Genomic DNA, 27507 nt, shown 5'->3' on the forward strand with positions numbered 1-27507 from the left:
GCTCTCCTCTTGACAAAATTGCTTGGCCCTTGGTGCACTCTGGTTTCCATCACGCAGAAGATAAAACACTGTAGGCTTCTCTCTGGCACAGTAGGCAGGTTAAAAAAACTCTGCAGAACTCAAGAGTCAGATCTGAACCCGTCCAGAAATCCAAAGCCTTCAGACTTCAGCATGTACTTTAATATTAAAAGCTGTTTCTGAGAACTATCCTAGTCCAAGCTGAAAGATTATTTCTTTGAAGAAATATGACTCACAAGGATTAGAGGCTAAAACCCCCATCGTTGTGGAAGAATATCAGAAGTTTTACCAAAGAAAACTTCCAGAAGCTGACAGTGGCTAGAAGTCAAAACGTTACATTCAGAATGTGGTGAGCTGTGGTATTGTATCAGATGAGGATTTATTTTATTTTATTTTATTTTATTTTATTTTATTTTATTTTATTTCATTTTATTTTATTTCATTTCATTTCATTTCATTTTTAAGCAGTAAAGCTGTTAGAAAGCAAGACTTTCATTGGAGGTGAAATGAGGTATGAGTTCTAAGGGTACGTTTGGTATTTTAAATGCCTAAAATAAATGAAAACTGTTAGCAGTTTAGGAGTCCCTATCAATCACCTTGAGGCAGGGAGGTGATTTTTCCCCTCAAAGGCTGTTTCTTTCTTAATAGATGCTGATTCACTTTTGATTGCATTTTTTTTTTTTCATGCATCTGCCAGTAGAGTTCTAGATCACAACTGCACATAAACAGGGATTATTTTGTAATACAGGAAATGGTATTTAAGGGCCTCCCCAGAAATATATTCCTTCTTAAATGAATGTAATCTTTTGCAGTGCCTACTCGTAGTGTCTGAGGTGGTGGCGTTGGCCAGTTGCTGTTCTTGTAGAAGTGGTTGCGTGTGAATGTGTATGAATTTCGAGGTAACCAAATTGCCACTGTGCAGTCAGTACAGAACAAATACCTGCTTATTGTCATACTGTCAAGATTTTCAGAGTGCTCCTGTCACTTCCCTCGTGACCCTCAAGGTATTTACTACAATCAGATGAGTCTGGGAAATGTAGTTCATAGCTGTGATTATACTGAAAACCACAGACTGAAAAGAACATTGGCATTTTGAGGCATATTACTGTTTCTGCCCATTTCCTGCCCTGGTTTATCCCTTAGAGATCTAGAAGAGATTAACCACTACTTGCTGGTTGGGTTTTTTTTGTTGTAGTTTTTTGGGTTTTTTTTTTTGAACTACCAACCTTACAGAATCATCCCTTTCTAATATCAATCCCTATTTCACATGTATCAGCCACCTTTTTTCCCAAACCATTTAACAGATTAATATCAATCAAGGTAATATCTTGCTCAGCTAGGACTTAGCTTTGAGGATATAGCTTCTATTTCAGTCCAGAAGCAGCGCTTTGTGCCTCTTCTGATGATATCAGTTTATCTAACAAAATACATTTTCTCATTTATCTAATGATGCCTCACAGAAAGTAGTGTAATGACTTTTTTATGGTGAATTGTGTAGTGGTTCAGCTATTTCTGAGGATGCAATTTCAATGGCAGTGAACAGGTTATAGTGGATTTTCTATGACCAAACACATTTCTGACAGGGAGTGATACCTGTTGTAGGTTATGTGCTCTCCTCTACTAAGGAGGAGTCAACAGCGATAGCCAACAGGAAGAGAAATACTCTAGATTCTAGGCTTCACTGAAACTTCACACCCTGCCTCTAGTAAGGGGTGATTGGAAAATGACAGCTTTTTTAGAGGACCAACAAATGAATAAATGAACATAATCTCTCTTGTGTCAGAGAGAATGAAGAAGCATTTTCATCTCTTGTCTTTGCAGTGATCCATCTATCTGAGAACATTCCCATTTATCCTCCAGGGAGAGAATGTACCACCTGCCTGAACTGTGATTTCAGCTGCAAGAGGCAGAACCAGGACAGAACAGGGAACTGGGTGAAATTGAAGTCAATGACAACTTGTGGGTTAATACCTGTGTGGCGTGCCAATATTGACATGCAGAACAGCCCTTTCCACCAAAGTGCAGAATGTGGATCTGTGAAAGGAGTACAGAGAGCTGCAGAAAAATCTGCGCTCAGAAACCTGGAGATACATTCAGTGGAAAGATTTCCTTCTGCCAGCTTTGGCACAGACAGCTTCAGGGACACCTGAATATCAGTGGGGCATTCTGTGAGCACTTGTAAGCCTGAGCTGATGTCTGAAGGCATAACTGAAGTTAGGATTCCTGATACCTTTCCTTTTTAGGGAGTTCTGAATCTGAAAGATACAGTGGCTTCAGATTCTACTGCAGAACTGGTCCTCTGCACACCACAACAGATTCAGTACAAAGTGAATCACAACGATGTTTATCTGATTCTCAGTCCGTAAAATAAAGCATGAATAACCTGGAAGAGCTATTGCATGGGGCAGTTATCCACGCTTGTGACTTCTACCAGTTACTGTGGTGTATCCAATACAGAGGGTGAACATGATATTCTGATGAGGCTTTGAACTATATGCTGTAGCTTATAAATTTCAATGCCATGGAGCGCATTTTGGTGCTCTTGCATACTGATGCAGTGCTGTGTGGGCATCACAGATTATTTTGCAGAAGAATAACAGAATCATAAGAACGAACTGGGGTATAATGCCTTTGATTCATGAATAGTTTTGCTGTTATAAAGCTGCTTCATATCAAACACAATATTTAGAAAACAATACCTAGGATTTCTTGGAATGAAATCTTCTCATCCATCCCCTCCCTCTTTTACATGGAAGAAAACTATTGAGGGCTTTTTTCCTCTGTTTCTATAAGAAAAAAAAAAAAAAAAAAAAAGAACTGTGGCTGCAAAAAGGAAAGATGCTACAAAAATTTGGGTGAAATATGCCAGATGGAAAGATTTTATGGTTGACCAATATACCAAAGAAGAGCAATGTTGTGCTAACAAATTATGAGGTCTGGATGAGATTATGTAGGCTAGACACCTTGCCACAGCTGGGCAAAAGAACATGAAGGCAGTCACAGGACTAATCTGGCATGGCATTAAAGCACAGACTGTAAGTATCATGGGCAATTTATTCTTACTTTTCATAATTTGAAATTGACTGAGAGGTAACTGCAAGTGTTGAAGGTGAGAGAGCTGCACAAGGATTCGGTTATGGATGTTTGATGTCTGTCAAAGAGAGCTGTACGCTTCAAACACTGACAGTAAAAAGAGATGCTTGTTTCTTCCAAGCTTAAACCTTGCTAGAAGAATATTTAAGGGAATTAGGGCAAATCAAACAACTGTAAGTAATTCTTAAAATTAGATTGCAAATTTGGTGCTTAAATATAACGACAAATTACATGTAGTATCTGCATTGTGTTCATGTAAGAAAATTAATCACATTAGGATGCCAATGATCATTTAGACAGGGTCAGATTTGGTTCAAATCTTAAACAGCTATGAGTGGCAAACTGGGCATGACATTACTTGATGGTCTTTTTAGTTATTAAAATCTAGTTCAGAACATTCAGGTTGTAGAGAGAGCACAGAATGAAGGTCACACAAAGAAAAAACGAATGCATGCTAGAAATTTATTATTCTGAATAAATTGTGGAACTTGAGGTACTTTGAGAGAAAAAAGAAAACAACTTTTTGTTGACCTTGAAGCCTTGAATTTGCTATGGTTGGCCATCAACAACACTGGAAAGCTCATTAAGGTGGCCTTTTCACAGATCTGCAACTCTGGGAAGTTTTGTGAGTGCAGTACAGGGAAAAAAAAAGAAAAAAAAAAAAAAAAGAAAAAAAAAAGGTAAATATGTTTAAGTTTGCTTCTTTATAACTTTTTTGCAAACATAGAAATACATCCAAGCAACTTTATTCTTGCAACATAATACTAATTGTAAGTGATCTTGGCAAGTCCCACTGTTGCCTTTCATTTAAACCACCTGAGATATGAAAGAACTGCAAGGTTCTCTTTCAAGACTGCTTTTTTCTTTTCTTTTTTTTTCTTTTTTGGAAGTGGTGGTATCAAGTCTGATTAAGTTCCAGTGTTTTTTTGTTTGTTTGTTTGCTTGCTTGTTTTTTAGGTGGCTGCTAAAGCTCAGGCAGCTACTGACTACAGGAATCTAAAAATCTGGCAAGCAAGAAGGACTGGTTGACAATGTATCTGCAATTTGTGCTTTAATTGTAAGTGCAGTCTCTTGCTGTGTATACTGGACTGATGCCATTGTTGCAGAGCCAGAAGAGAGCAGATGCTGCAGATGAAGCTCCATTCTCATTCTGGTTAGCCACAATCTGAGTGCATGCAGCTCTCCACTTTCTCTCAGCAGAATTTCTTTGCCTTTTAGAAAACCCCACTGATTTATGTTTATTCAAGAGTTTGTGCCTCCGGAGTTCCACATTTCATCCAGAAAGAGCATGTTTATTTTGTTGCTGTTACAGAAAAATAATGAATTCTGTATTTTCACCAATAGTAAGAGAAACTGACAACAAGAACAGAGAAAATACTACAAATCTCATTAGTTATCATAGAATCACAGAATGGCCTGGATTGAAAAGGACGACAGTGATGATCCAGTTTAAACCCTCCTGCTATATGCAGGGTTGCCAACCACCAGATCAGGCTGCCCGGAGTCACATCCAGCCTGGAAGTCTAGATGCTCTTTCACATTGTTTGGCACCTGCTGCATTTGGCATTTAGATGCCTCTAATCTTTCCTTGAAGGACCAAATCAAAGGAGATGAAGTGGAAGTGATGTACTGGCTACATGGAACTTCCTTCCTGGAGAGGAAATTGGAGTGCTAAGTTGTTTTTAAGCCTAGGAAAAACAACAAAATCCTGAGTCATGCTGCCTTTTAAATGTCAGTGAAATCAGTAGAAGGGAGGTTCCATTGTGCTTTATTCGATTCTGATAGTGATGATGCATAAGCATTGGTTTTATATTTCTGAGTTGAAGATGAGAGAACTGTCCGAGATCACAACTTTGCCTGGAGAGAATAAGAGTTGAAAACCTGAGGTTTCATCGATATCCTTACTTGTAGATGACCTGCAGTGAAGTGCAGGAAGGCAAGTGGGTCTGAACAATAAAGAGAGGCTGGTGCTAAAGAATAAATGCCTGAGCACTTGCAAGGACTCACTAGGAAGTTCAATGGCAAGTACCAAAGCAGGGTGAGGGCTCTGCTGTACTGCTGTGCAAGACCACTCGATGGCTGTGAAGATGATTAAATGCCACAAAGATGGAGCAGCTGATGTCTGAGGAGAGACTGCTTAGCCAGGCTCTGAGGTGTTTACTGGTGTGCCCTTACCGGTGGACGAAGAAGGAGCCAGACTCTTCCCCATGGTACCCAGTGAGTAACAGACGCAAACTGAAATACAGAAACGTCCGTTAAGCCTAAGAAAAACGCGTGCTAACGGCCGCCCCTCCCCTCCTTCCCTCGACACCGCGGCTCCCGCCCCGCCGGCTGCCCGCGGCCGCCCACGCGTCGGTGTGGGCTCCGCGCCGCTGCAAGCACCTAGGACAGCTCCCGCCCGCGCCGCCTATTGGTCCGGGTCCGTCACGTGCCCGTGCCATGCCGCCGGGGGGCCGCGGCCGCTGCTGATTCATTGGCTGTAGCCGGGCGCGGCTCGGCTCGGCTCGGCTCGGTTTGGTGCGGTGTTGCAGCTACTACCACCGCCGCTGGGCGGCGCCACAGCAGGTAGGGCAGCGGCGGGCGGTGTGGCGGCGGGGGCTTCTCGCGGCGCTGGCGGGGTGGGCAGCGCGGTGAGGGGGCGGCGCTGCGGCGGCGGCAGTGTGTGAGGGGAGCCTCCGGGGTTACTGCCTTCGTCTCTGCAGAACGCTCGGGGCGGCTTCGGCGCTGTGGGATGCGTTGGCTGTGGAAGGGCTGCTGTCTCGCTCCTCCGGTCGGCTCCTCCACAGCCCGTGTCTGGAGAGGGAAGCACCAGCGGGAAACGTACCGCTTCCGCAGGAAGCTTTACCGCTTGGATGGGATAAAAAAGTTTTGTCCTTCGTACTGATGAGCGTGTGAGCGAACTTTAAAATCTAACCTAGAGTGTCTGCAAGAAAGAAAGGGGGGAAAAAGTTTTCTGGTCCAGCAGTGGCAGTGCTGTCAGAGCGGCTGCCCGGCTCTGCGCTGCAGCACCGAGCAGCTGCTCCGAGCGCTTCCCAAACGGCTGCTCTGCTCTGCTCTGCTCGGGAGCGGTTCCCTTTGGTCTCCTCCGAGCCCTCGGAGATGGAGATTTACGTGACCACGGCGGAAATAAATCGGTGTTTTGCCCAGCGAGGTTGTGGATGTCCCTTCTGTGGAAGCATTCAAGGCCAGGCTGGATGGGGCTTTGAGCAACCTGGTCTAGGGGGAGGTGTCCCTGCCTATAGCAGGGGGTTGGAACAAGATGATCTTAAAAGCCCCTTCCAACACAAACCATTCTATGATTCAGGTTCCTAATCAGAGCATTAAGTCAGATTTCTATGGCAGGAGCCAACCCCTGGAGGGGGCCAGGCAGGGAGCAGACCTACAGGCTGAGGGCTTCCATCAGCCTCAAGTAATGAGGCAATCCAGTGCATCAGTCGCAGGCAAAACGGTGTTGAATACATCAACCAAAAAATCCAATTTGTGAGAAGAGCTGGGCAGAGTTCTGTGCTTATTCTGTCTCTGTTCATCTACCACACTCGTTGTGGTAGAAGAGGTTTTAAGGTTAAGCTCAGGCGATACTCTTGCAGTTTAAATCAAGTTTCCAGTCCCCAAGCCAGTGGTGTGAGATGTTGCCGGCAAGCTTTGAACACAAATAAATTAAAGCTCTGTTGTGCATTCTCATTGCAGTGGGTCCTGGCTGTGCTGCTGTTTCCTTGGGCTCTTGTTGCTTGTTTGTAGCCTGGTGCATCACTGGGATGAGATGGGGAGTGGGATGACAGTGTTTGGATGTGTGCTTGGAAGTATTTACTTGAAATTGTATTTGAGGCACTACAGTACATTGCTTGCCTCTTCCATAGCACCAGAGTGAAGGGTTATATGTAAAAGCAGATAAAAACAGTTCTGGCTTGAAAAAGCTCTGAGCCAGTCTGCCCTTTCCAAAGACATTCAATTTCAGTGGCTGCTGGAAACATTTGCTGATTGCGTTGGTGGTGAACTGCAGGAGTTCAGAACACATTCCACATCCCAGTGTGGAAGTTTACAAGAGAAGCTGTGTTATTTATTTTATTTTGTTCTTGAAGAAACGTAATACCTCAGTGACTTTTCAAACTGAAAAGATCAAGCACTGCTTTGCATCCCAGAGATGATGGCTTTAGAGACCCACTCTGCTTTTCAGCTCTGGTGCTTCATTGATCTTTCTCATTGATGCACAACCAAGACAGAGCTCTGAGCTGAGGGTGAAAATAAGCATTTATTAGGAGAAAAATTAAGACTTCTTTGCCAAGTGAGCTTAGTTTTGAAAACTGAGGAAAATAATGCTGCCCAAACCAATGCATTCAGGGCAGGTCCTCTGCAGCCTTCCTGTATGGCTCCCTCTGACCTCCTTGTTGGACATGCTTGAGGCTTTTCTGTAACAGCTCAGCCTGGGACTTTTATCTATATTTACTGAAGGGTTAAAGCCAAACAAGCTGTAGTGCAGAAGATTAAAAATGAGCAGAATTCTAAGCTGCTGAGGTACTAGCAAGCTGTCCTTTCAGAGAGGTGTTGAGTGCCTGTACCTTTCTGTCAGCATTTGTACAAATGTAGGAATGAAAAGATGTCAGTGGTTTATGGCTCCCTGGTAGGGCTTTTCCTAGTGTGACTAGTGTTGAAGGGCCTGAAGTTGTGGAGCTGCCATATGTGCAGGACTGAGAGGATGGGGACACAGGTGGACCTGGAGCTCTCCTCCAACCACAGCTGTGCTGTGTTTGTGAGCCTGCTGCTTCTCATAAGGTCAGTGCTGTGCAATGGAGAGGTTGGGCTTTCAATGAATAGCTGGAAGGATTATCATTGCTCTTTACAGTGGCTCTGAAATTAGAACCTATTGTTCAGATATAGTTTTCTTTCTTTAGAATAGCAGCCTTTGCTTAGAAGGAAGAGTTAATCTTGTTCTACTGTGACTAAAACAGCTGTCAAATTGTGTGTTTTTTGTGGAGATTTATTATTTGGGTGGAAGTGTGGACACTTGTAATACTTCATTTTGATGCTCAGGATGGCAAAATCTGATATATGGTTTTTGAACTCAACTGAAGCTAGGCTCTTAAGCGTGAAAATAGATTGAATGTAAAGTCCTGTCCTGGCTGCAGGAAATACATGGAATTATGGCTAATATCTCTTTTTTTGGTTGTAGATAATGCTCTTAGAATTGTCTGTTCTGGCTGTAATTTTTCAGGCTTTTGGTACCACATTTAAACTCAGCTAGCTGCTTCAATGCTCTCTGCTAACTCTGACAATTCCCTGTACCTTTATTATCAGCTCAGGATTGAAACTTTTTAAGAATAGAAGGAATATATAGCTTTTATGATATCTCATTAGGTACAATTTAGCTTTCTTCAGAGACAAGACTTAAAAGTGAGCATGCAAGGTATCAACTTTTTCTCAAATCCATTAGTTGCCTGTGAGTGCAGTGCAATATGATTTTGTATGTTTTTCTGCCCATCTTGAGGTGGCCCCTACTGAGCAGAGCTGATAAGTGGGCACTGGTGTTTGCATACAAGTTTATGATTTTTTAGGAAGATACTTAGCCAACTGTTTTTGTCTTTCATATGTTAAACTTTACTTTAAATTCATACAGTAATTGCTTTTAAACTAAGCACAAGTGGCAGCAATGCAATTTGCATGCGAACTGTACGCAGCGGTGTGGAGGCCTCCTACGCTGCAGCAAAGCTCCACAATACATGAAGTGTTCAAGGAAAACTAGATGTATTTGTTGGTAATTCATATGCATGTTGTATGAGCACTTTGTTATTGGAGTCTAGTTTACACTCGGCAATGCTAAGGATATTAAAAAGTATGCTATGTGAGGTATAATACAGCAGTATGCAGTACAGATGTCTGCAATTTTTCATTTCTTGTCCTTAGTTCCCTGGATAAGCAGTGACTAAAACAGTGATTTTCCTTACCATTGTTAGAAAGTCTTCCTGTGATGAGTCCAATACTATTCTTACTGCTTTCATGCAATAGCTCGTGCAAATGATGCTTTTCATGAGCTATTAACATCAGTTCGTTTCCTTCAAAGATAAGTCCCAGGTGCTGTGCACTTGAGATTAGCACTGATTTCTGATTGTATAGTTTTCAATTATCTTGTTGGTTTTTTTTTTCTTACTAAATATTGAATTTTTATTGCTTGCTTTCTTCTCTAGTTGCAGGCAGGAAGATTGGATATTTCTCATACAAGACCTTGAGCTGCACCTCAAGTCCTGCACGTTTAGGATCTTGTGAATTGGCAAAGAAGCACAGACCATTTGGCTAAGTATTTCCTGCAAACTCCTTTCTTATCTGCACTCAAAAGTGGCAGAGCTTGCTCAAAACAATAACCATAGGTTAGGGCTGTAGAAAGCTGGGTTCTGTGTGTTTTAGCTCATGCAGAGCAGAGTCGCTACATTTGTGCTTCATTTCCTCATTGGCTCCTTTGTGATTGCACCTCTTAGACCTTGGGCTGGAGTAAAAAGCAGTGCAGTGCTGATGAAGGCTGGTTCCTTTGCCCCCCCAGAATATTGCTGTTATTATGGGGACTCAGGGCAAAGGAACAGCCTGAGTTACTAACTTCCTGTAGCCAGCAGCTTCTGGTTTAATTGCACTGCCTAGCCTATGGAACTGATGTACCAGCTTACTTAGCCTTGGACTGCTCAGTTTGAAATGTTGTTGCTTTCTGTGCATGTTTGGCTTCTGGGATGTTCATTGTTTGCAAGGGGCCAGAAGTCGATCAAGTTTTCAGACTCTGCACCGGTAAGCAGAATGGAAACATGAAAAATTAATGTAGTTTTTGATTGAAAATGTGCCTCATTTCTTGCATCTTCCTCACTGGTAGTTTATCTTGCTTCAGATATGAAGAAGTAGATTGATCAGTCTGCATAAATTTACTGTTGTGTGTGCAGGTCAGATTTGGAGGTGGTTGTTGCTGGTTACATACAAGGCCAGTTCCAGATGTACACAAAATCAGATTTGCCTTGGTGGCCCCAGTGGCAGCTTAAACCATGAAACTGTGCTTCAGACATGGTGTGTGTCCAGTTTCAGAGAACCTTGGTGTCTGTGTGAAAGGTAAGTGGTTGTGCAGAGCAGATTTGCTGATGATATCCAGAGTGATGCAAATAGTCCAGCTGCAGTTCAGAGATGTGGATTTTGTGCAGAGATAGATCTGCAGAGTTGAAATAGCTTGCATGTATACCACTGGCAGGCAGCTGAGACCTTACAAACTTCGACAAAGGCTCTGAACAAGTTCTCATGAAGGCATAACTCAATTCCAGGAGCTGCAGCCACCTGCTGACATCCTTTAGTCTGCAGAGAGACCAAGCCAGTGCTCCAGAAGAGGGCCATGAGGATTTGCCCTTTTACTGACAGGTGACTAACCTGCTTGCATCTCCTGGTTGGTGGCACAGAGCATGGCTTCACTTTGGGTTTCCTTGAGAGAGCAAATGAAGCTTTTATTCCTCACTTATTTGCTCCTGAAAGTAATGAAGCAGGGTGAGGGAAGGCTGCCAGCATTGGTATACACTGAAGGTAACAGAGGGACTTTGGTGTTTGCCTTAACTCCTTATGGCCTCTACAGAAAAACAAAACAAATTCAGCAAGGCCACTCAGAGAAGCTCCCTGTCATGCTTTGGAGCTGGGGGATGTATCACTGCTGTCTACTTGGGGGAAAAAAAAAGAGTTTTTGACTGTTTCCTGGGCAAATTCCTTTTTAGAATCCCTTATCTGGAATCCAGATTCCTTCCCTGTCCCACTGCACCTTGCAGATGCACGAAGCAGGCTGCTAGCTCACCCTGCAGATTACCCTGGGAGCTGGTGGCCAAAATTTCAGTTAGCTCTCTCTGGTAGTGGCTTAGTGCTTACAACAGAAGTAAGCATAGAAACGCTTTTAGCCAGTGGCAATACACTGAAGCTATTTGTCTGAACCTACAGCTGAAGCAGGACAAATTTTTGGTGTTGTAGAAGTGACTCTTCTCCAAGTACACCATGAATGGACAATAGTGATTAGTTGGAGAGGGAGGGGGAGAGAGACCTGCATGTGGCCCAATTAATCCCATTTGCTTGTGTTTGAGGTAGAAGAAGCAGCATTTTTCTGACTCTTCAGGTAACATATGCTGAAATTTTCTGACTGCAGATTCTGGTTCAGCTTTTATTATAATACTGAAAGAGAGAAGGTAACAATGAACAAGCCGTATGAAAAATATTTAAATGAAAGACTGCTCTAAAATGCTGCTAAAGAGATAAGCAGGCTTAGACAGAATGTATAACAAAATTTGGCAAGAAATGCATCATTGAGAAAACATTGAGGAGAAGGGGAAAAGATGATGGGAACCCACAGGGGTTAGTCACAAAAATGAAATGCAGGGACAACTGTGCTGAGAACAAATTAGGACAAGAATCATAGTTTTCCCTTTGTGCCATTTGCTTCTCCAGAAAGCAGCAGCTAAATTAGCTGATTTTAAAAGCAAATCTAAAGCTTGATCAGATATCCTCTTGGGTTCCAGAAAATAGGGGAAGTTTTTCTCACTGAGAAAGCAAGGGAAGGACTTCCCTGGTTAACACAAGTACATAAAAGTGTTCACTTTTTCCTGTCATCTTCCATCAGACATATGAAGATACTGGGCCATGAATTGGATTGTCCATTATAAGCAGTAACCTTTCTTCATTTCTGGCCTTCTGTGTTTCATGCTATTTATCCATCTGGGGGCTTTCTTAGAGGCTGAAGGAGGGTGAGGGTAATGTGAAGCACTTTGTCCTTATACAAATAAATGTGGGGTGAATTGCCAGTGCTGAAAACTAAACTGGTTTGAGTTTGAAAACAAGGCCTACTTATTGCTTTATATATTTTTTCACTTACTATTACAGAAGGAGAACCCTTTTTTTGTTTCTTTTTAAAGAGCTTGGATGTCTGCTTGTATGTTTTGGGTGAATATGTGTTCCTCACTTTGTGCCCCATTGCTGTTCTTTATACGTGGCCCTTCCAGCATTTGAACAACGTCCTTTACTTGCACACAGCTTTACTCAATCTAATGGAAGGACTGAAGTTTCAGCTGTTTTGAGTGACATGGTTAGTTAGAGACCTTTATTTTCTTCTTTTTGTTTCTCCAAGAAGTTTTATCCAGATTTGAAGTTGTATTATTGAAGTTGTGGGGTTTCCTTGTCCAGAGAACAGCTAACTGCATTAGTTTTACACACTGCATGAAGTCTTCATTCTGCTGGGCTTTAACTGAATGCAAAATTACCCAAAGCTCAATTTACTTTTAGAAGAGCACTGAACAGTTTCTTATGGAATGCTATTTTATAATAAAGCTACTTATAACAGATGTTCTGATTCTAGTTGCTGCAGCAAGTGTTGTGCAAAGATGTGCTTTCTTCTGATGTGTGTAGAACTGTCTAACATTCTGAAAAATGCACATTCCTAGTGCAGTGTTGCAATATTGTAATGACAGAATGTCTATTAGGCTAATTTTAATGATGATAAGTGTTGGATTGCAGTTCTTGTTGATCTTTGGGAAAAATCACTCCTGTCTTATTTTCCTTCCCTAGCTGCACATTGAAACGCTTCTCACACAGAAAAATCTAGGTTGGAAGGGACCCCTGGTGGTCATCTGGTCTGATCTCCTGCTCAAAGCATGTTCAATTAAATCAGGTAAATTTTTCCTTATGTCGAACAGAAATTTCTCACAAATCAATTTGTATCTGATGCCTCTTGCTCTGTTGTTGTCCACATCTGGCCAGTCTACCCTCTGACTGTGACTTTGACAGTAGGGCAGCACTAAGGTCTTCCCTGAGCTTTCTCTTCTTCAGGCTGAGCAAACCCAATTCCCTTGGCCTCTCATGCATCCTTTGCTGCAGTTCCCTGACCATCACGGTGGCCCTCCATTGGACTGACCCTAGCATATGTCCATGTCTTCCACTTACTTACGATATGGTCCCTCAGGTGCAGTCTCACCAGTGCTGAATAGAGAATAAAAAATTCTTCTCTTGATGCGCTGACTGCACTTGTGTTAATTCAGGTTCCTGTCAGCTGAATTCTCCAGCTTGTCTGGGTCCCTCTGAATATCAATCTGCCCTTCAGCCTTTTGTCTGTCCCTCAGGTAATCCATGAGCTTGCTGCCAATGCAGTTCTGACTCGTTGTCTGGCTCTTCAAGGAAGATGTAAAAGAGTGTTATTCCAGGGTGCCAGCTGGACTTTATATGAATGATGTAACACTTTGAGCTTGGCACTCTGGTCACTTCTCCACACAGATTCTCATGGCAGCGTTCGCTGTAAGCTGCCAAGGATGGTAGTCTTTGGGATTCAGTACTTTTTCAACTCTAAAAATTATATTCTGAGAAGCCTGCTTTTGATACTTTGTACGCTTATACAGGCATTGAAAATCAAAGATATGATTCTAAAATCAAAGATGTGTTAGAAGTATGTGTTTCTTTACTAATGCATTTCATATCCATAGGATATATTTATTTAGGTGCGAGATGTCTGCCCTGAGGTTGATTTCTAACAGAACCTCCCAGCAGGCCTTGTCTAACTCTGATTACACCTGGGAGTATGAGTACTATGAGTATGGACCAGTGTCATTTGAAGGCCTGAAGGCTCATAAATGTAAGTTCAGTACAGATGTGTTTTATTTCAGCTGTGCTTCCCCATCTTAAAATTCCTGCTCTTCACTTATAAGTGATTATTGTGCTGAAATCTCTCCAAATTTTTTCAATAAATAGTTTATTAGATTATTGTAGTTTTGTTTGTTTGTTTGTTTGTTTTGACTGCTTTCCTTATGTATAGGAACACTATGAGTTTCTTGACTGTATTAGAAATTCATTATTACTGGGGACTATCACGCTTCTAGGAACTGAAGTGTTGCATCTTGTTACTGCTTGCTATGATCCATGTTATTCTGTTCTTGTTCCCATTAATGCGAAAAAGGCATTAATGGGCAGCCTTACTGCTTTCGATTTTATCTCCTAAAAAATAAGTTTCAAACTTTCAGAGACTTGAAAAAAGAAAATTCTTTTTTCTGAAGAAACTTTTATCGTTAGGAATTTCTTTATGGAACGTTTGTGCTAAATTCAGTGTCATCCAAATGCTGAAGCTGCTTAATAACTGTACAAGTAAAAAGTGGAGGACGGAGACCAGAGAAATGAAACATATGTGTAGAAATTGGGAGATCATTTAACTGGGACAAGCTAGTGCATAACAGTGTTTAGTTTCAATAGCTTTGACTTCTAGAAAATTTGTTTTTTGAGAGGGAGGGAAGGAGGTTTTTAATTAAAAAACAAAGCAAAAACCAACAAAAAAACCAAACCAAACCAAAACAAAAAAACAACAACTAAAAAGCCCAGAAACTAACTCAAAACTATGGAATGCATTGCATGCACTTTACCAAAGATAAGCAAACCATCTTATTCCACTTCTGAGCTGAGTACCCTGGGCAAGAGTTTGGGCACCAGTCTTTGAAGAAGTGAGGAAGGGTCCCCATCCAGTACTGGAGCACTGGTCTGGGGTGGGGTGCACACTTCATGTCTTGCTTACCACGATGAGGATTCAGACTGGGGAAAAGGAGTGCTTGCAGTGGCAGCTGGTAGCCCAGGAAGGCCTGTCTGCCTTGATTCTGCACATCTGGGAGGGTTTTGTGTAGTACTGGGAGAGTCAGAAAGAACTTGCTGAAGTTTTTAACATGCCTAGAAGACAAGAACTGGAGCAAAAGTTGCTTTTGGGCCCAAATTGTAGTTTACCTTTACAATTTTGGTTTTTACAATTTACAAAAATCTGATGCTTACTCTCTGCGTTTTTACAAATGTTAGATACTTGAAAAATGTAGATTAGCTTTTCTCATGTTTCTAATTTTATCTGCCTTTATCCTCCTTATCTTCCTTATCTTCCTCCACCAAATCAGAGGCCAAACTCTATTACAAAGATTAGCTGATGTGTGTAGAATCATTGAATTCTTAGAGTTGGAATGGACTTCTGAAGGCCATCTAGTCCAACTCCCCTGCAATGAACAGGGACACCACAGCTAGATTAGGCTGCCCATGGCCTGATCCAGCCTTGCCTTGGAAGTCTCCAGTAACAATGTCACTGGTAATGTCACTCCAGTGACAGTGTGGGCATCCATCATATCACTAGACAACCTGTTCCAGTGCCTCACCACCCTCACTGTAAAAGACTTTTTGCTTCTATCTAACCTAAATGTACATTCTCTGAGCTTCAAAACATACCCTATTTGAGCTTGAACCTACCCTCTTTGAGCTCGAGGATGTACAACATCTTTTTAGCTCTGTGTGTCAGAGTGGTATAGGATGAAAAAACACAAATAGGAATTACTTCTGTCTTGCTGAAGGCCTAATGGCAAACCAAATCTTGGATTGCCATTGAGCTGTTTGCCATGCTGGGCATGGTAGCTCATCTTTAGTGCCTATCTGCTGTTTGTAGAGCAGGAGGGTTCTGGACCACGCTTATTATTGGGACAGAAGGAACAACTGTTTTTCAGGTAGAGTGTGATACATTTATGAAAAAGAGGCTGACAGAAGTATTGAATCAGTGACTTTTTACTGATAGGTTGGATTTATGTTACCGCATGCATTCTCAATCAGGTTGATATTAGTTTCACAAAAATGTGTGAGTAAATACATCCTATGCCTGTGTTGATGATGTCGTGTCAATAAGTTTCTTGTTCTGGATAACTCCAGCTGAGTTTGGCCTGTGAGGAATTTGGAGGCAACGTGATCAGGCATTTAATTTAATAGAAATTGAAACTTGTGGAGGAGGGAGGAGAAGAGATTATGTTAAGATTGCGTTGTCATGGAAGACTTTGAATACTGACAGTGGTTTTTTTTTTTTTGGTGTTTTTTTTTTTTTTTTTCAAACTGTATAAGAAATCTTAAATCTCATAATATTTGGAATAGCTGTGTGCAAGGTGATTTTCAGTGTTTGCTGGCAAAATCTTAAATTCTCAAGAGGCAGGCACCACAAATAGCAATGTTGAGGTTTTGTAGACATATTCCCACTAGGGAATATTCCATCTTCATCACCTGTGCTATTCTAAGTTCTGCTGTAATGATAGAATCAGAATCAGTGATAAAAAACTGACGTGAAAGCAACAAGAGAGGCTCTGCTTTAGTGATCTGGCTTACAGTGTGAAGTTAAAAGGGTGCTGTTGGTTCATCTGTCTGTTGTACAGTGAGTTGTAAAGGAGGCAAGGGAATAAAAGGCCTGAGCAAGTGGTGTGGAGGTGTGCAGTGTAGATAGAAAATATCTGTGGTGCCATTCATACAGAAAACACCAACTCATCTGGCCTGAAAATCAGAAATGGCTGAAAGCCCTTCTTATTTTTCTGCCCTGAGATCAGGAAGGGCCTTCATGGCAGAATGGTCTTTGAATGTTGGTGGATGTATGAATTTGAGTTCTACCAAATTTCTTTGAGATCTTTGTCCTAGAAAGGAGTCTACAAGAAAAGATGCCACCCAAACTGGAGAAGGGATGTTAATGTATGTCTGTAACTTATGTTGGAAAGTTGAAAGGGGTATGGACTCCAGTGTAGGTGATTCAGGCTGACGGTAGCTGGCTGTAAAACATAAGACTGTTTACGATAGTGGATAGTGATAGGACAAGGGGGAATGGTTTTAAACCGAGGCAGGGAAAGTTCAGGTTGGATATTAGCAGGAAGTTTTTCACACAGAGGGTGGTGACGCACTGGAACAGGTTGCCCAAGGAGGTTGTGGATGCCCCATCCCTGGAGGCATTCAAGGCCAGGCTGCATGTGGCTCTGGGCAGCCTGGTCTGCTGGTTGCTGATCCTGCAAGTAGCAGGGGGGTTGAAACCAGATGATCATTGTGGTCCTTCTCAATCCAGGCCATTCTGTGATTCTATGATTCTATATAAAAAGGAATTCAGAAGCTTGTTTTTAGAAAGCAGAGAAAACTGAGGTAAAATGATCAGTGGAGATAAGTGTTCACAAAACAACCCAATACACAGAAAACATTTCTTTTTAAATACTTTTTGTTAAAAAAAATGCATCTGCAAACACTGAGTACAGACAAAACTTGCAAAATTATTCTGGAACTAATTCAGGGTTCATAATGCACAGGTTTGCAGAAATAAACTCTTACCATTATGCTTGAAGCTAAAAGGAGTATTCCTTTTTAAAAAATGTGGTGAGTGTCAGCATGGGGTGATTTATACCACACTTTACTTTCCATTCATCGTGAAGATCTACAGCTGAATCGCCCTTCAGTTTCTTTATAAAGATGTTGAGTGGAAAGGATGTGGAAGAGTACAGATTGAAAAAGCCTTGCAGAGAGAGACTTGAAGCTAAACCTGCTTAGTGTATCAGAAAATGAGATTAAGGAGTGACTTGATTGTGATAAAGTATTTTCACAGGGAGACAGTGTTGAATCACAGCAGGTACACTTCTACTTCACATAGAAAGATCAAATGGTTTGAATTGATTTCCAGTTTCCAGATCCTCCTTTAACATGGAAGATGTTTCACAGCGGGTGCATGATTAACCACTGGGCCAAGCGGCAGGCAGGTTATCCAACTCCTGTTTTCTGGAGTCTTCAGTTAGTCCTAAGGGCGAGACTGAGCATTCAATATTTTGGTTAGTGTGTGCTCTGTCTGCTGCAGTGGGGCAAGCAGATCTGTGATGTTCAATAGTAGCTGTGTAAAGAGAGATTGTCCTAAGACTTTCCTCTGGCATGCCTCTACATTAATGGTTTGAGCTTTATGGTGACAGTTTGCATATTTGCATAAACTAAGAATAACCAACTGAAGGATAGGTGAAAAAGCACTGCAGGCTGTGGGTCCTGGACCAGACCACATTTTGGCTTCATGCTCTGTAGATTTGGGCTATGCATAACCAGCTGATTGTTGTTGGTTTGTCCCACTTGTACCATCTCTTAATCAAGTTACTAAACGTTTTGAGATGTGTTCAGAAGCAGCTTTAGGTCTACTGGGAAGTCATAAGCAGACTTAGATATGTTTTACATAGTGCTGGTGATTTATGTACAGATCCATTTGCTGTAAATGAGAACAGTAAGTACGTTTTCTGTGTATGGACAAGTGCCACACATTTTAGGGAAGCCCAGGCAGAAGCTATAGCAGACTATTTGAACTGAGTGTGGGATAAGATGCAATGGGCTTTTATTAGAGCAGGGGAGGCCTAATTGGACATAAGAAAACAGTAATAACAGCATTTGGGCTGGATTGCTGGTCTGGAACCTTCCTCGTGAAGGTTTTTTAATGGGCTAGACAGCTATTTCTCTAGAATGGATGAACTGTGTTTTATCTTGCCATGAAGCAGGAAGGTATGTACTAGGTTACTTCTAAGAGGCTTCATTTCTGGATAACAGTCAGACTGCAATTGCATTGACGAGGCTATTGCATTTTAATTGATTTTTGTCCAAATCAGTTTGACCCTTTTGACACTGTGTTACAGTTTTCTGTATGAAAGTCAGAAACTCAAAAATTAGATGTTCATTGTTGATGTTTGTTAAGGTAGCAAATAGCAAATCTGTGTTTCCATTTACTTTAGAAGCCTCTATTTCACCACTGAAAGGAAGCAAAATCTTCCTAGGCCTGAGTGATCCATCAAAAACTAGAAGCCCTGTGGTCTCAGAAGAGAAATCATTCAGAATAATAGTAACTCAGTGCTACAGGGACAGAGGTTTTTGCTGAAAATCAAATAATCCTCTAATCTTTGTGCTAGCACTGACATTGTTTCCAAAGCAATGCTTGAACATGGGCCAAGGATAACAAAAGGAGCTGCTCTTAGTTTAACAGCCAGGAGAATCCAGCCCCTTCACTCATTCAGTTTGTTTCTGGTTTGTCTAGAAAGAAGTTAAATCCAGGCTACAAAGGAGGGCTTTGGCATCCTTCTCCTTTTTTCCACCAGGAATAAGATGCAAAATCTTTTGGAATTAGCAGTCAGACTGCAGAGTTTCTGCAAGTGTAGGTGAAATACTGATCGTATTGTTTTCTCTTTTTTGACAGATTCCATTGTGATTGGATTTTGGGTTGGTCTTGCAGTTTTTGTCATCTTCATGTTCTTTGTTTTGACCTTGCTGACGAAGACAGGAGCACCACATCAAGAGTGAGTCTGGAAAGTGAATGTGGCACCTCTGGTGTTCAGCAGTCCATGAGCAACCAGTGGCAGTGCTGAGGTTGCGCTGGATCTGCACTGCCCTTTTCTGCTCCATTCTTAGGAAAGGCTGCTGTGTGTCTTTGTTTAAAATGTTTTTCGTTCCAAGTGTCTGTAGGAGAGCAATTTTGTAGAAGTACATGTTAATGCATTCTCTATTTAGCAAGTAGTATGTAGCATGCAGTAAAGAAGTTGGAATTACCACATGGATGCACATCAAGGCTGAAAGGAAGTCAGTAGGTAGGCTGCCAACCACATGTGGCTTTAGATGACTGCTCCCCACCTAACAGTGGTAATTCAAACTAAGCTCACCTTATGATGAGTGGAGCAGAGAAACGTGGCTATTGGCAGAGAGAATACAAATAAAATGCCATGCAGACACTAACCAGTTGAAGACTGGAAGGTTTTCTATGCTGAAGTCCAAAATGTAGTTATCAATTGAATTAGCAAGACGTTCCCTTACCCTGTACTCACAAGCTTCCAAGAGTCTTGGTTTCTGCTGAAAAATTGCAGTAGATGCTGAAGACCAGATCCAGCTCCATACTTCTTAACACCAGAGTCCTCTTAGTCACAATCTAAGCCTTTTTCCACTTCCTTCTGGCTGCTAAGTATGTGCAGACCATATCCTGGCTCAGGCATTTATCTGCAAGTCTCGTACTTAAAGCAGTTGTGCAGCATGCAGCTGCCAGTATCCCATCTGAACTCACATTTCTTCCTCTCGGGTTTGCTTCTCATCAGGTAGGAAAAAAAAGGCTCACTGGAGGGTGAGAGGGTCTTACAGGCAGGTAGTAATCATGAGAAGCTGATTGTGAGAGGCAATTGCCTGTGGTTATCACAGAAGCAGCCTGCCTTTCTCTGCCTACCCAGTGTTATTTAGTCATAATGTAGGCTCTGCCTGAAAGCTTGTGATAGCAGATCTCTAGAGGCAGGACCGTGTTACGGAAGACCTGCAAGAATTGTGAGCTTCTGTGCATTGCTGCTTCTGTGAGAAAGAAGCAGAGGCATAAGAATTCAGCTTTCCAGAACTGACTTGCTGAATTCTGTAGCTGGTATTTTAGCTTTCTTCATGCATTATTTCAAGTAAAAAAAAATAAAGCCACACCATGCTACCAAATATATTTAATTTACGTAAATTCTAGCTCTTTTCCCTGCAGATTTTTTTTCTTCATTAAACATCCAAGTTTATATCTCATATGCATAATACTAATGGGAGTGGAAGTGATGAAGTCAAATACACGATAATTTTACATAGATATTTATCAAAATGATTGTTTGCTTTTAAAAGTGGACTCTGACATAACAGAGGGCTGCTTGATATCTTCTGCACTTGTTACTTCCACAGTATTGTGGGAACAGATTGTCTAGAGAGTTTGTGAAACCTCCATCTCCACTCAGCTTCTGCATCTAGAGAAAGCCTCAAGCAGCCTGGGCATGCCTTACTTTCATCAAGGCATTGGACTCAAGACCTCCAGAGTTCCCTTCCAGTCTAAATGTTCATGCTTTTCTTCAGCTGTTGAACAAACCCCACTCAATTTCTTTCTATATGTATTTTAAAATTCCTTTGCAGCCTTGAGAAGCTATATGCTCAAATATTTTCCCACTTACTACATACTCTAAATTGGCACTTGTAACAAATTTGAGCACTATTTTTTATTTTTTAGATTTGATATTTATAGCCTACTAAGTACGGTACTGCAAATAGAGCATCCAGAAATAAGCTAAGAGTACTGAGGTATTGATGCCTTTTGTTTTTGCTACACGTATATAAAGACTGGACAACATAAATACCTGCTAAAAGGTGAAAACAGAGTAGACTGTGGGTTTGTTTTGCCTGCATCTTTCTGTCTCTAGGACTGACTGGATTCTTTATGACTCACTGCTTCATTTGTGGGCTGCCTTGCAGCTGTCCTTAAGAAATAGATATTAATGGTCTCGAGAGGAAGCCATCCTGATTGATAGACATGTCTCTGACTTCAGTAAGTCAATTTGGCATTTCCTTAAAGTAACATTAACGTGAGAGATAAATGTAACAAGATTCAGATGGATGGATCCAAAATAGAGTACTCCGACTTTTCTAGTAGTACTCTTTTCTTGGCTCACTATAAAAGGGTATGATAGCATACACTTCTTAAAATTATACAAGATGTTCAAGTTGGAAACATCCTCAGCCCAGGGGAAAGGTTCAGGGCATGGATGAGGAGAGGCAGAAATGTAATCAGTTACAGGAACGATGCCTTTAGCACTCTTCTTCTGTTCGCTTGAATTAGCAGGTGCACAGTACAGCTTGTGCAAAAAATAAAAAGCGTTTTTTCTGCATATCTGCTTAATACTGTGTCTAGCAACCAGAGCCTGGAACTGCAGGCTGGAAAATTCCAAAAATGGAGCTTAGTTCCCTGTGTTATTCACTGCCAATGAACCAACCATTTTGAGTGGTTTTTCAGTACCTTTGACACTGAAGATGGCTGGCGTTCACCATCCTGCTCTTGCTGATAACTTCTGGGACTCAAGAGTCCTGTTGGCCCAAATATTCAGTAGGGATTTGGTGTCCAAATGGTTGTTCTCCCTGTTGTGGTCCTCCAAATATAAACCTGGGATTCGAGACTGCTTTTCTTGTTTTATGAATTTTCTAAATAGAACACATTGATGTATGTTTGAGTACTGTAATGGGAAGGACTACAAATGTTTCTAGTCTAGTAAAAAAAAAAATGTCCCTCACAGTACAGGAGGAACAGTGTATGTGAATTTCAGAATCTCAAGAGATGACTGTATACTAGACAATGTGTTCATGATAGGATTATAGGATTATTCTGAATGAATTCTCAACATTTTGGTCATTTTAAAATTTATCTGCATCTTCTATTCATCCACTGAGATCAGACTGCTGTTGCCAATCCTGGGTGCCCTTCTGTGCAGTGAGCCTTTACAGCTTTTAGGGTTATAAAGGAATTTCCCTTAATATGAACTTGCTTTCTTCCTAAATCATTTCTCTGTGAGCTTATAATGTTTCTTCTTAATGTGCTTGCCAGCTTTACTCTGTCACAGAACTGTAGAAGCAACTCTCATTCAGAGTGGTGCTTTATAAATACGTAACTGCAGTTATCTGTCCCAAAGATTACTGCAGCATTGTTCTGTACAGTTTGATTCCTGCTGGGTTTAAAGCAGATTTTTGTCTACTCCAGTCTCACATCAGTTTAAAAATTATGCTTCTTCTACATGCTTCACTTTGAAATGCAGAATGAACCAACACTGTTTCCACCAGCTGGAGTGCTGTTTTGATTTGAAGTCTAATGTAACTGCTTTTGTTAGGCTCTAATTCTCACATCATGTAATGAAAGTAAATTAGCACTTGGATGGGAGGGATCTCTGTGATTAACTCTGAGTGAAAGAGTGATGGTGAGCATCCTCTGTACATGAAGGCTTTAGGGATAGATTTATGAACGTGCCAGATGAGGCTTTCAGAAGCCTGTAATCTAACTCTTCCAGCAGATTTTAGAGTGTTCAGCCTGTGTCAGTAAGTGTTGCATGCACCTTCAGGAGTCCAAATATCTGGCTTCAGTGGCATCTGCTACTTGTCCACATCTTAGTGATATAATCTAGCAATGCTTACTTAGCAAAATAATTCTATCCTGAGAATGTTTCCATTTTTCACTACTCATCTCTGAAAGCCTTTACTGCCTTTCAGATGCAAATAACTTGCTTTTGGTGATGACAGCATATAAAGCCGGGCTGACAGAGAATGTATTGCTATCTGTAAAGCTTCATCATCTACCTCGAGCTTTCCTCACCCACAGCTGTTGACGGCCTCTCACAAATCTATGTAGACTGCAGCTGTTCTGCAGAACTAACACTTCCAGAAAAGAGAGATGTCAAGATGTCTTTCCCGTGCTGTGTTTCTGAAATTTTAAGCCACCCAGTCCTTACAGCACTCTTCTAATTTGGAAATCTGAGTGTCAGTGGCTGAGATCAGTGTGAAAGGTGGTTTCATATCTAGACAATCGACCACCCAAATTATGTCTTTAATGACAGCAGTGTTGCCTATGTCTCTGAAAGGTTCCAGCTATGAAAGATTATTCTCACAGCCTTCTATGAAATGTTTATTTTAAACTTCTACTGCTTGCTCTATGAGGAAATTCTGTATGGTAGTTCTGAGCTCATTCAGTGGTGTGAGCAGATTATTGAATTACACTGATGACTAGAAGTGCCATTAAAGAGTGCTGGCATTTGTAACTTATTCCCATGGAAAATTACCACTCAAAATCAAGGCTTAAAGTAGCTTCAGTGGAAAATAATAAACACTGCTGGCTTGTAACTCTCAGAGATGAGCTGAAGGGTTTTCTTTCTTCCTAGTTATAATAACTGCTGAAACCAGACATGCTGCTAAGAATGCCAATAATTCTAAATTCATAGTCTCACTGTACTTTTATTTTCCCTAGAAATACAGAATCTTCTGAAAAAAGATTTCGGATGAATAGCTTCGTGGCAGATTTTGGAAGACCTCTGGAGTCGGAGAGAGTCTTTTCTCGTCAAATAGCTGACGAGTCCCGGTCACTTTTCCATTTCTGCATTAATGAAGTGGAACATCTCAACAAAGCGCAACAAAGTCAGAAAGGTCCAGATCTGGAGAGCAATATCCACTTCCAGGAAGTTTCCAGGAGCGGTGGAACATTAGAGGAGGACCTAAATTGTCTTACGAAATTTAACATTCCTAACTTCGTGAACACTGAGCAGAATTCTTCACTAGGTGAGGATGATCTGCTCATCTCAGAGCCACCTAGAGTTTTAGAAAGCAAAATGGCCGTGCAGGCTTCTCATCGGATCCTTGACTGAAAATTTCTTAAGGTAAAAATTCCAGTCAGAAGCCCTTCTCCTCCTTCTGGCTATTTTGCTAGAAGGTATTTCAGGCATGTGCTTTTTGTTTTTTTTTATTGTACGTAAGAATGGCTGTGCTTACAAAGCAGTCCACGTGATAATTAAAACACCAAATGCTTAATTCCAGCGCCTCCTGTGGTCTAAGCCTCTTGTCCAGTGTTAGGTTTTCTTCTTGTTGTGTTGGTTTTGTTTTGTTTTGTTTTTTTTAGTGTTGTTTTGAATTTGGTTTTGGTTTTAAATGACTGCCTACCTCCAGCTTCTGACGATACCATAATCTGTGGGGACTGTGAAAGCTGAAGGCTGTTTTTGGGGATGACCAAGAAAATTGTAACCCCAAACTGAAGCTGAAGCAACTGCTAAGCAGGCAGCCTTGTGAGCAGCTTCTGCCAATCCCATAAAGACATCTGAAATGGAGCAGCAGAATGGACACCTGCATGGTATCAGCTCCTGCTGGTAAGTCCTACCTGCTTTTAGGTACAGGCAAGACCCAGTGTGCAAGGTTCTAGAAGGAATACCTTGTATCTTCAGTAGATCAGTAAGATAGTTTACAAACTGATGACACCACCTGCTGCTGGCTAGATAAAGCAAATTGCACTACAGTAATAGTACTTCAGTGTGAGTTACAGTACTTCAGTGTAACATGATCTATACGCATCAATGTGATTTTTATTGTTTATGTGGAGATTCCAGTTTGATTAAGTGCAGAATTCAATTGTTAAATCACAGGAAATAGGATGAAAAATATTCATCCGTTGCCAATAGAGTTAATGTGCCACCATCACTTATTTCCATGTAAGTTGTGCTTTGCTTATCAGCTGAGCCTTCATCTGCTTTTCAGCTCTGGGAAATTCCCTTTTTTGACTGGCCAGCCAGCAAAGGACTGCAGGGAGGCTCTGAGGTAGTTTGAGGCCAGCTTTAAAGCCTCACTGTACTTGTTCCATCCTTCTCTAGCCAGCTGAGTGGTACTGCAACCACAGCTGTTTTCCCAGGCAAGGGTTTGTAAATAAAACAAATAGGTATAATTTCAATCCTTAAGTTCCTTTTTTAGAGAAGGAATAAGGTTCTAAACTTTAGCCATTAATAAATTTTGGGGCAGCTTGCTTGCAGAGTTGGTTAACTAACAGCCAAATGGTTTTAGAGCAAGCACACTGAGCACAGAAGAGGTTTGCTGAATGTGGAGTAACAGTGCTTTGCAGGAAACTCCCAGTTCACATCAGACTAGGAGTCAAGATCATTTGTCTCACTAGGTTTTTCTGAAAGTAATCTGCCTTTTATGTGACACATTTTGTCCCAGTGAAAATGTTGCAGTGGCCTTCTGACAGGTTGCTTAGCGACATTCAAAGGAATTAAATTCTTTTAGATTAGCTGTCAGGAGGTTTTTCACTCAGAGGACAGTGAGGCGCTGGCACAGCTGCCCAGAGAGCTGTGGGTGCCCCATCCCTAGAGGTGCCCAAGGTGAGGTTGGATGGGGCCATGGGCAGCTGAACTGCTTTGGGGCAGTCCTGCTGATAGCAGGGGTTGGAACTGGGTGGCCTCTTGCAGTACAGAAGAGGCTTCCATTTACAGTAAGTACTTAACCAGGAGCAGAAAGGCTATGCCTGTGAGCTTCCCATTTTTTTCCCCCAGTATAATTCTTGTCCCTTTCCTTATCTTTTCCTCAGTGTTTTTTAGCTTTTGCAACAAGCTACAGCTTAGGCACTGCACAGACAGCCCTGATACTTCATGTGTTCAGAAGGCGTTGTGGCACAAATTGTGCTATCCATCTCCCCCACACAGCTCTTCTTAAGTCAGTGTTCTCCAGTGAAGTTAGAAAGTCTGCCAAGAGTGTGGTTCTTTGGATCCCAAATATTTTGAAGCGAAGTTTTGACTGAAGCTAAAACTTTTCATTGTAGTCTGTGTACATGGAGGAAAACTCAACTTTGTCAAAATCAACTTAACTAGGGCAATCTATCACCTCCTCTGCAGAGAAACTCTAGGCGGTTCAGCAGTAAAATTCATCTTCACTTCACCACCTGAGGGCAAACCACCGCCTTCCGAATGCAGCCCTGCTTCCTCCTCAGGGTGCTCAAGTGTCTCTGCTGCCTAATGGTAAAGCTTTTGTCTGAACTGAAGCTGAAATGTGATAGTTCTTGCTAAATGCACCTTTTATTGCCTTCTTCTGGATGACTGAGCTGCTTTCAATGGCATTTGATATACTGTTTGCTTTTATCATGCTTGAAAACAGAAATGCTGCTTAAGTAGGGAAAAACGTGTGCAAAAAGAATTATCCATCTCTTTGGCTATTGAGAAATGAAGCCTACTTTGAAAGCATTTAAAGCTACTTATCAGTCATACAGGCTTCGCTCTAGCAAAAACAAAACTTGCTCTTTGCTGTAGGCTAACTGAAGCTTCTCTTCTCCCACCTTAAAACTTCAAATCTTAGGTGCAGAATTGCTACTTCTGGAGAGAAAACTATCCATGTGACACAATGCCTGGATGAAAGGTATTTAACCAAATGATCAAGGGCTAACACCAATTGAGCTTACTACATATCTAAATTGCACCCCTGGTGTCCTCTCTAACAGGAGTTAACCATATAGGGGTACTTAAGCATTCAGTCCCTGCTTCTGTTACTCTACTTTTTCATCTTGCCACCCTTCTGTCTTTGCAATGCCCTCACACTCAAAAGCAGCAGAACAGCCTGGGCTTTGCAATTGCCCTCTGTGACCTATCCTTCTGTCCTTAAATGCAGTGTATTTACACACAGCTGGTATTTCATGTACATAGTGTTGCATTTAAACATTTTATGAATGTAGACTAATACATCAGTGTCCAGTCTTTTGGTTGCAGGGGCTGTGTTAAGTGAAGAGGGCCGCCCTGAATTATTACCACAGAAAATACAACAGATACAAAGTGCACGGTAACACCAGTTGAAATAGCAAATTCTCAGCTACAAAATGCTCTTTTTCAACACAGCCACCACCTTTAATTCTGCATTTTTGCCAACAATGAGCAAGAGCACCAGCAGAAGTGACCCGCTGTCAGCACTGCTGAAATGTCCCCCCCACCACCTCACTGTGCTCACATTACTATTTGGCCTCCATCAATGCTCAGCAAGTGTTGGCGAATGTCAACGAGTGCCATTTTTTCTGCATGGAGGAATTCAGTGACACACCTTTGCTTCATCCATATGCACTTCCTTATCAGATGCCATCTTGTCAGACTGCTCCTCTGTTGCCATCTGTCACACAACCACAACATGTACCACAATGTTCAACCTCTACTGTTGTACCACTACCAACAACCTCATGGGAGACAAAATAAACCAGAAGGCATTACAGTCAGAGCAGCCCTCATAAAATATATAATACAGTGAATATGTAAGTAATACAACAGTTTAATTTTC

General features: G+C 41.6%; 1 protein-coding gene across 2 annotated transcripts; it reads left to right on the top strand.

Moving 5' to 3' along the window:
- The first annotated feature begins 5563 nt into the window (after window positions 1-5563).
- MRAP2 (melanocortin 2 receptor accessory protein 2) lies at window positions 5564-24243 on the top strand. 2 transcript variants are annotated; one of them, XM_052682863.1, is made up of 7 exons: window positions 5564-5676; window positions 9291-9400; window positions 10026-10188; window positions 12664-12766; window positions 13572-13720; window positions 19106-19205; window positions 23687-24243. In XM_052682863.1, exons 5-7 carry the CDS (start codon window positions 13594-13596, stop codon window positions 24078-24080), a joined length of 621 nt encoding a protein of 206 aa, XP_052538823.1. In that variant the 5' UTR covers window positions 5564-5676; window positions 9291-9400; window positions 10026-10188; window positions 12664-12766; window positions 13572-13593; the 3' UTR covers window positions 24081-24243. The 2 variants fall into 2 exon arrangements, with proteins under 2 accessions (XP_052538823.1, XP_052538833.1); XM_052682873.1 differs by having other exon boundaries at window positions 9291-10188; window positions 13587-13720.
- The last annotated feature ends 3264 nt before the right edge of the window (window positions 24244-27507 follow it).

This window comes from Tympanuchus pallidicinctus, unplaced genomic scaffold (genome assembly GCF_026119805.1).
Source record: "Tympanuchus pallidicinctus isolate F22 unplaced genomic scaffold, pur_lepc_1.0 scaffold1, whole genome shotgun sequence".
In the NCBI taxonomy this organism is placed as follows: domain Eukaryota; kingdom Metazoa; phylum Chordata; class Aves; order Galliformes; family Phasianidae; genus Tympanuchus; species Tympanuchus pallidicinctus.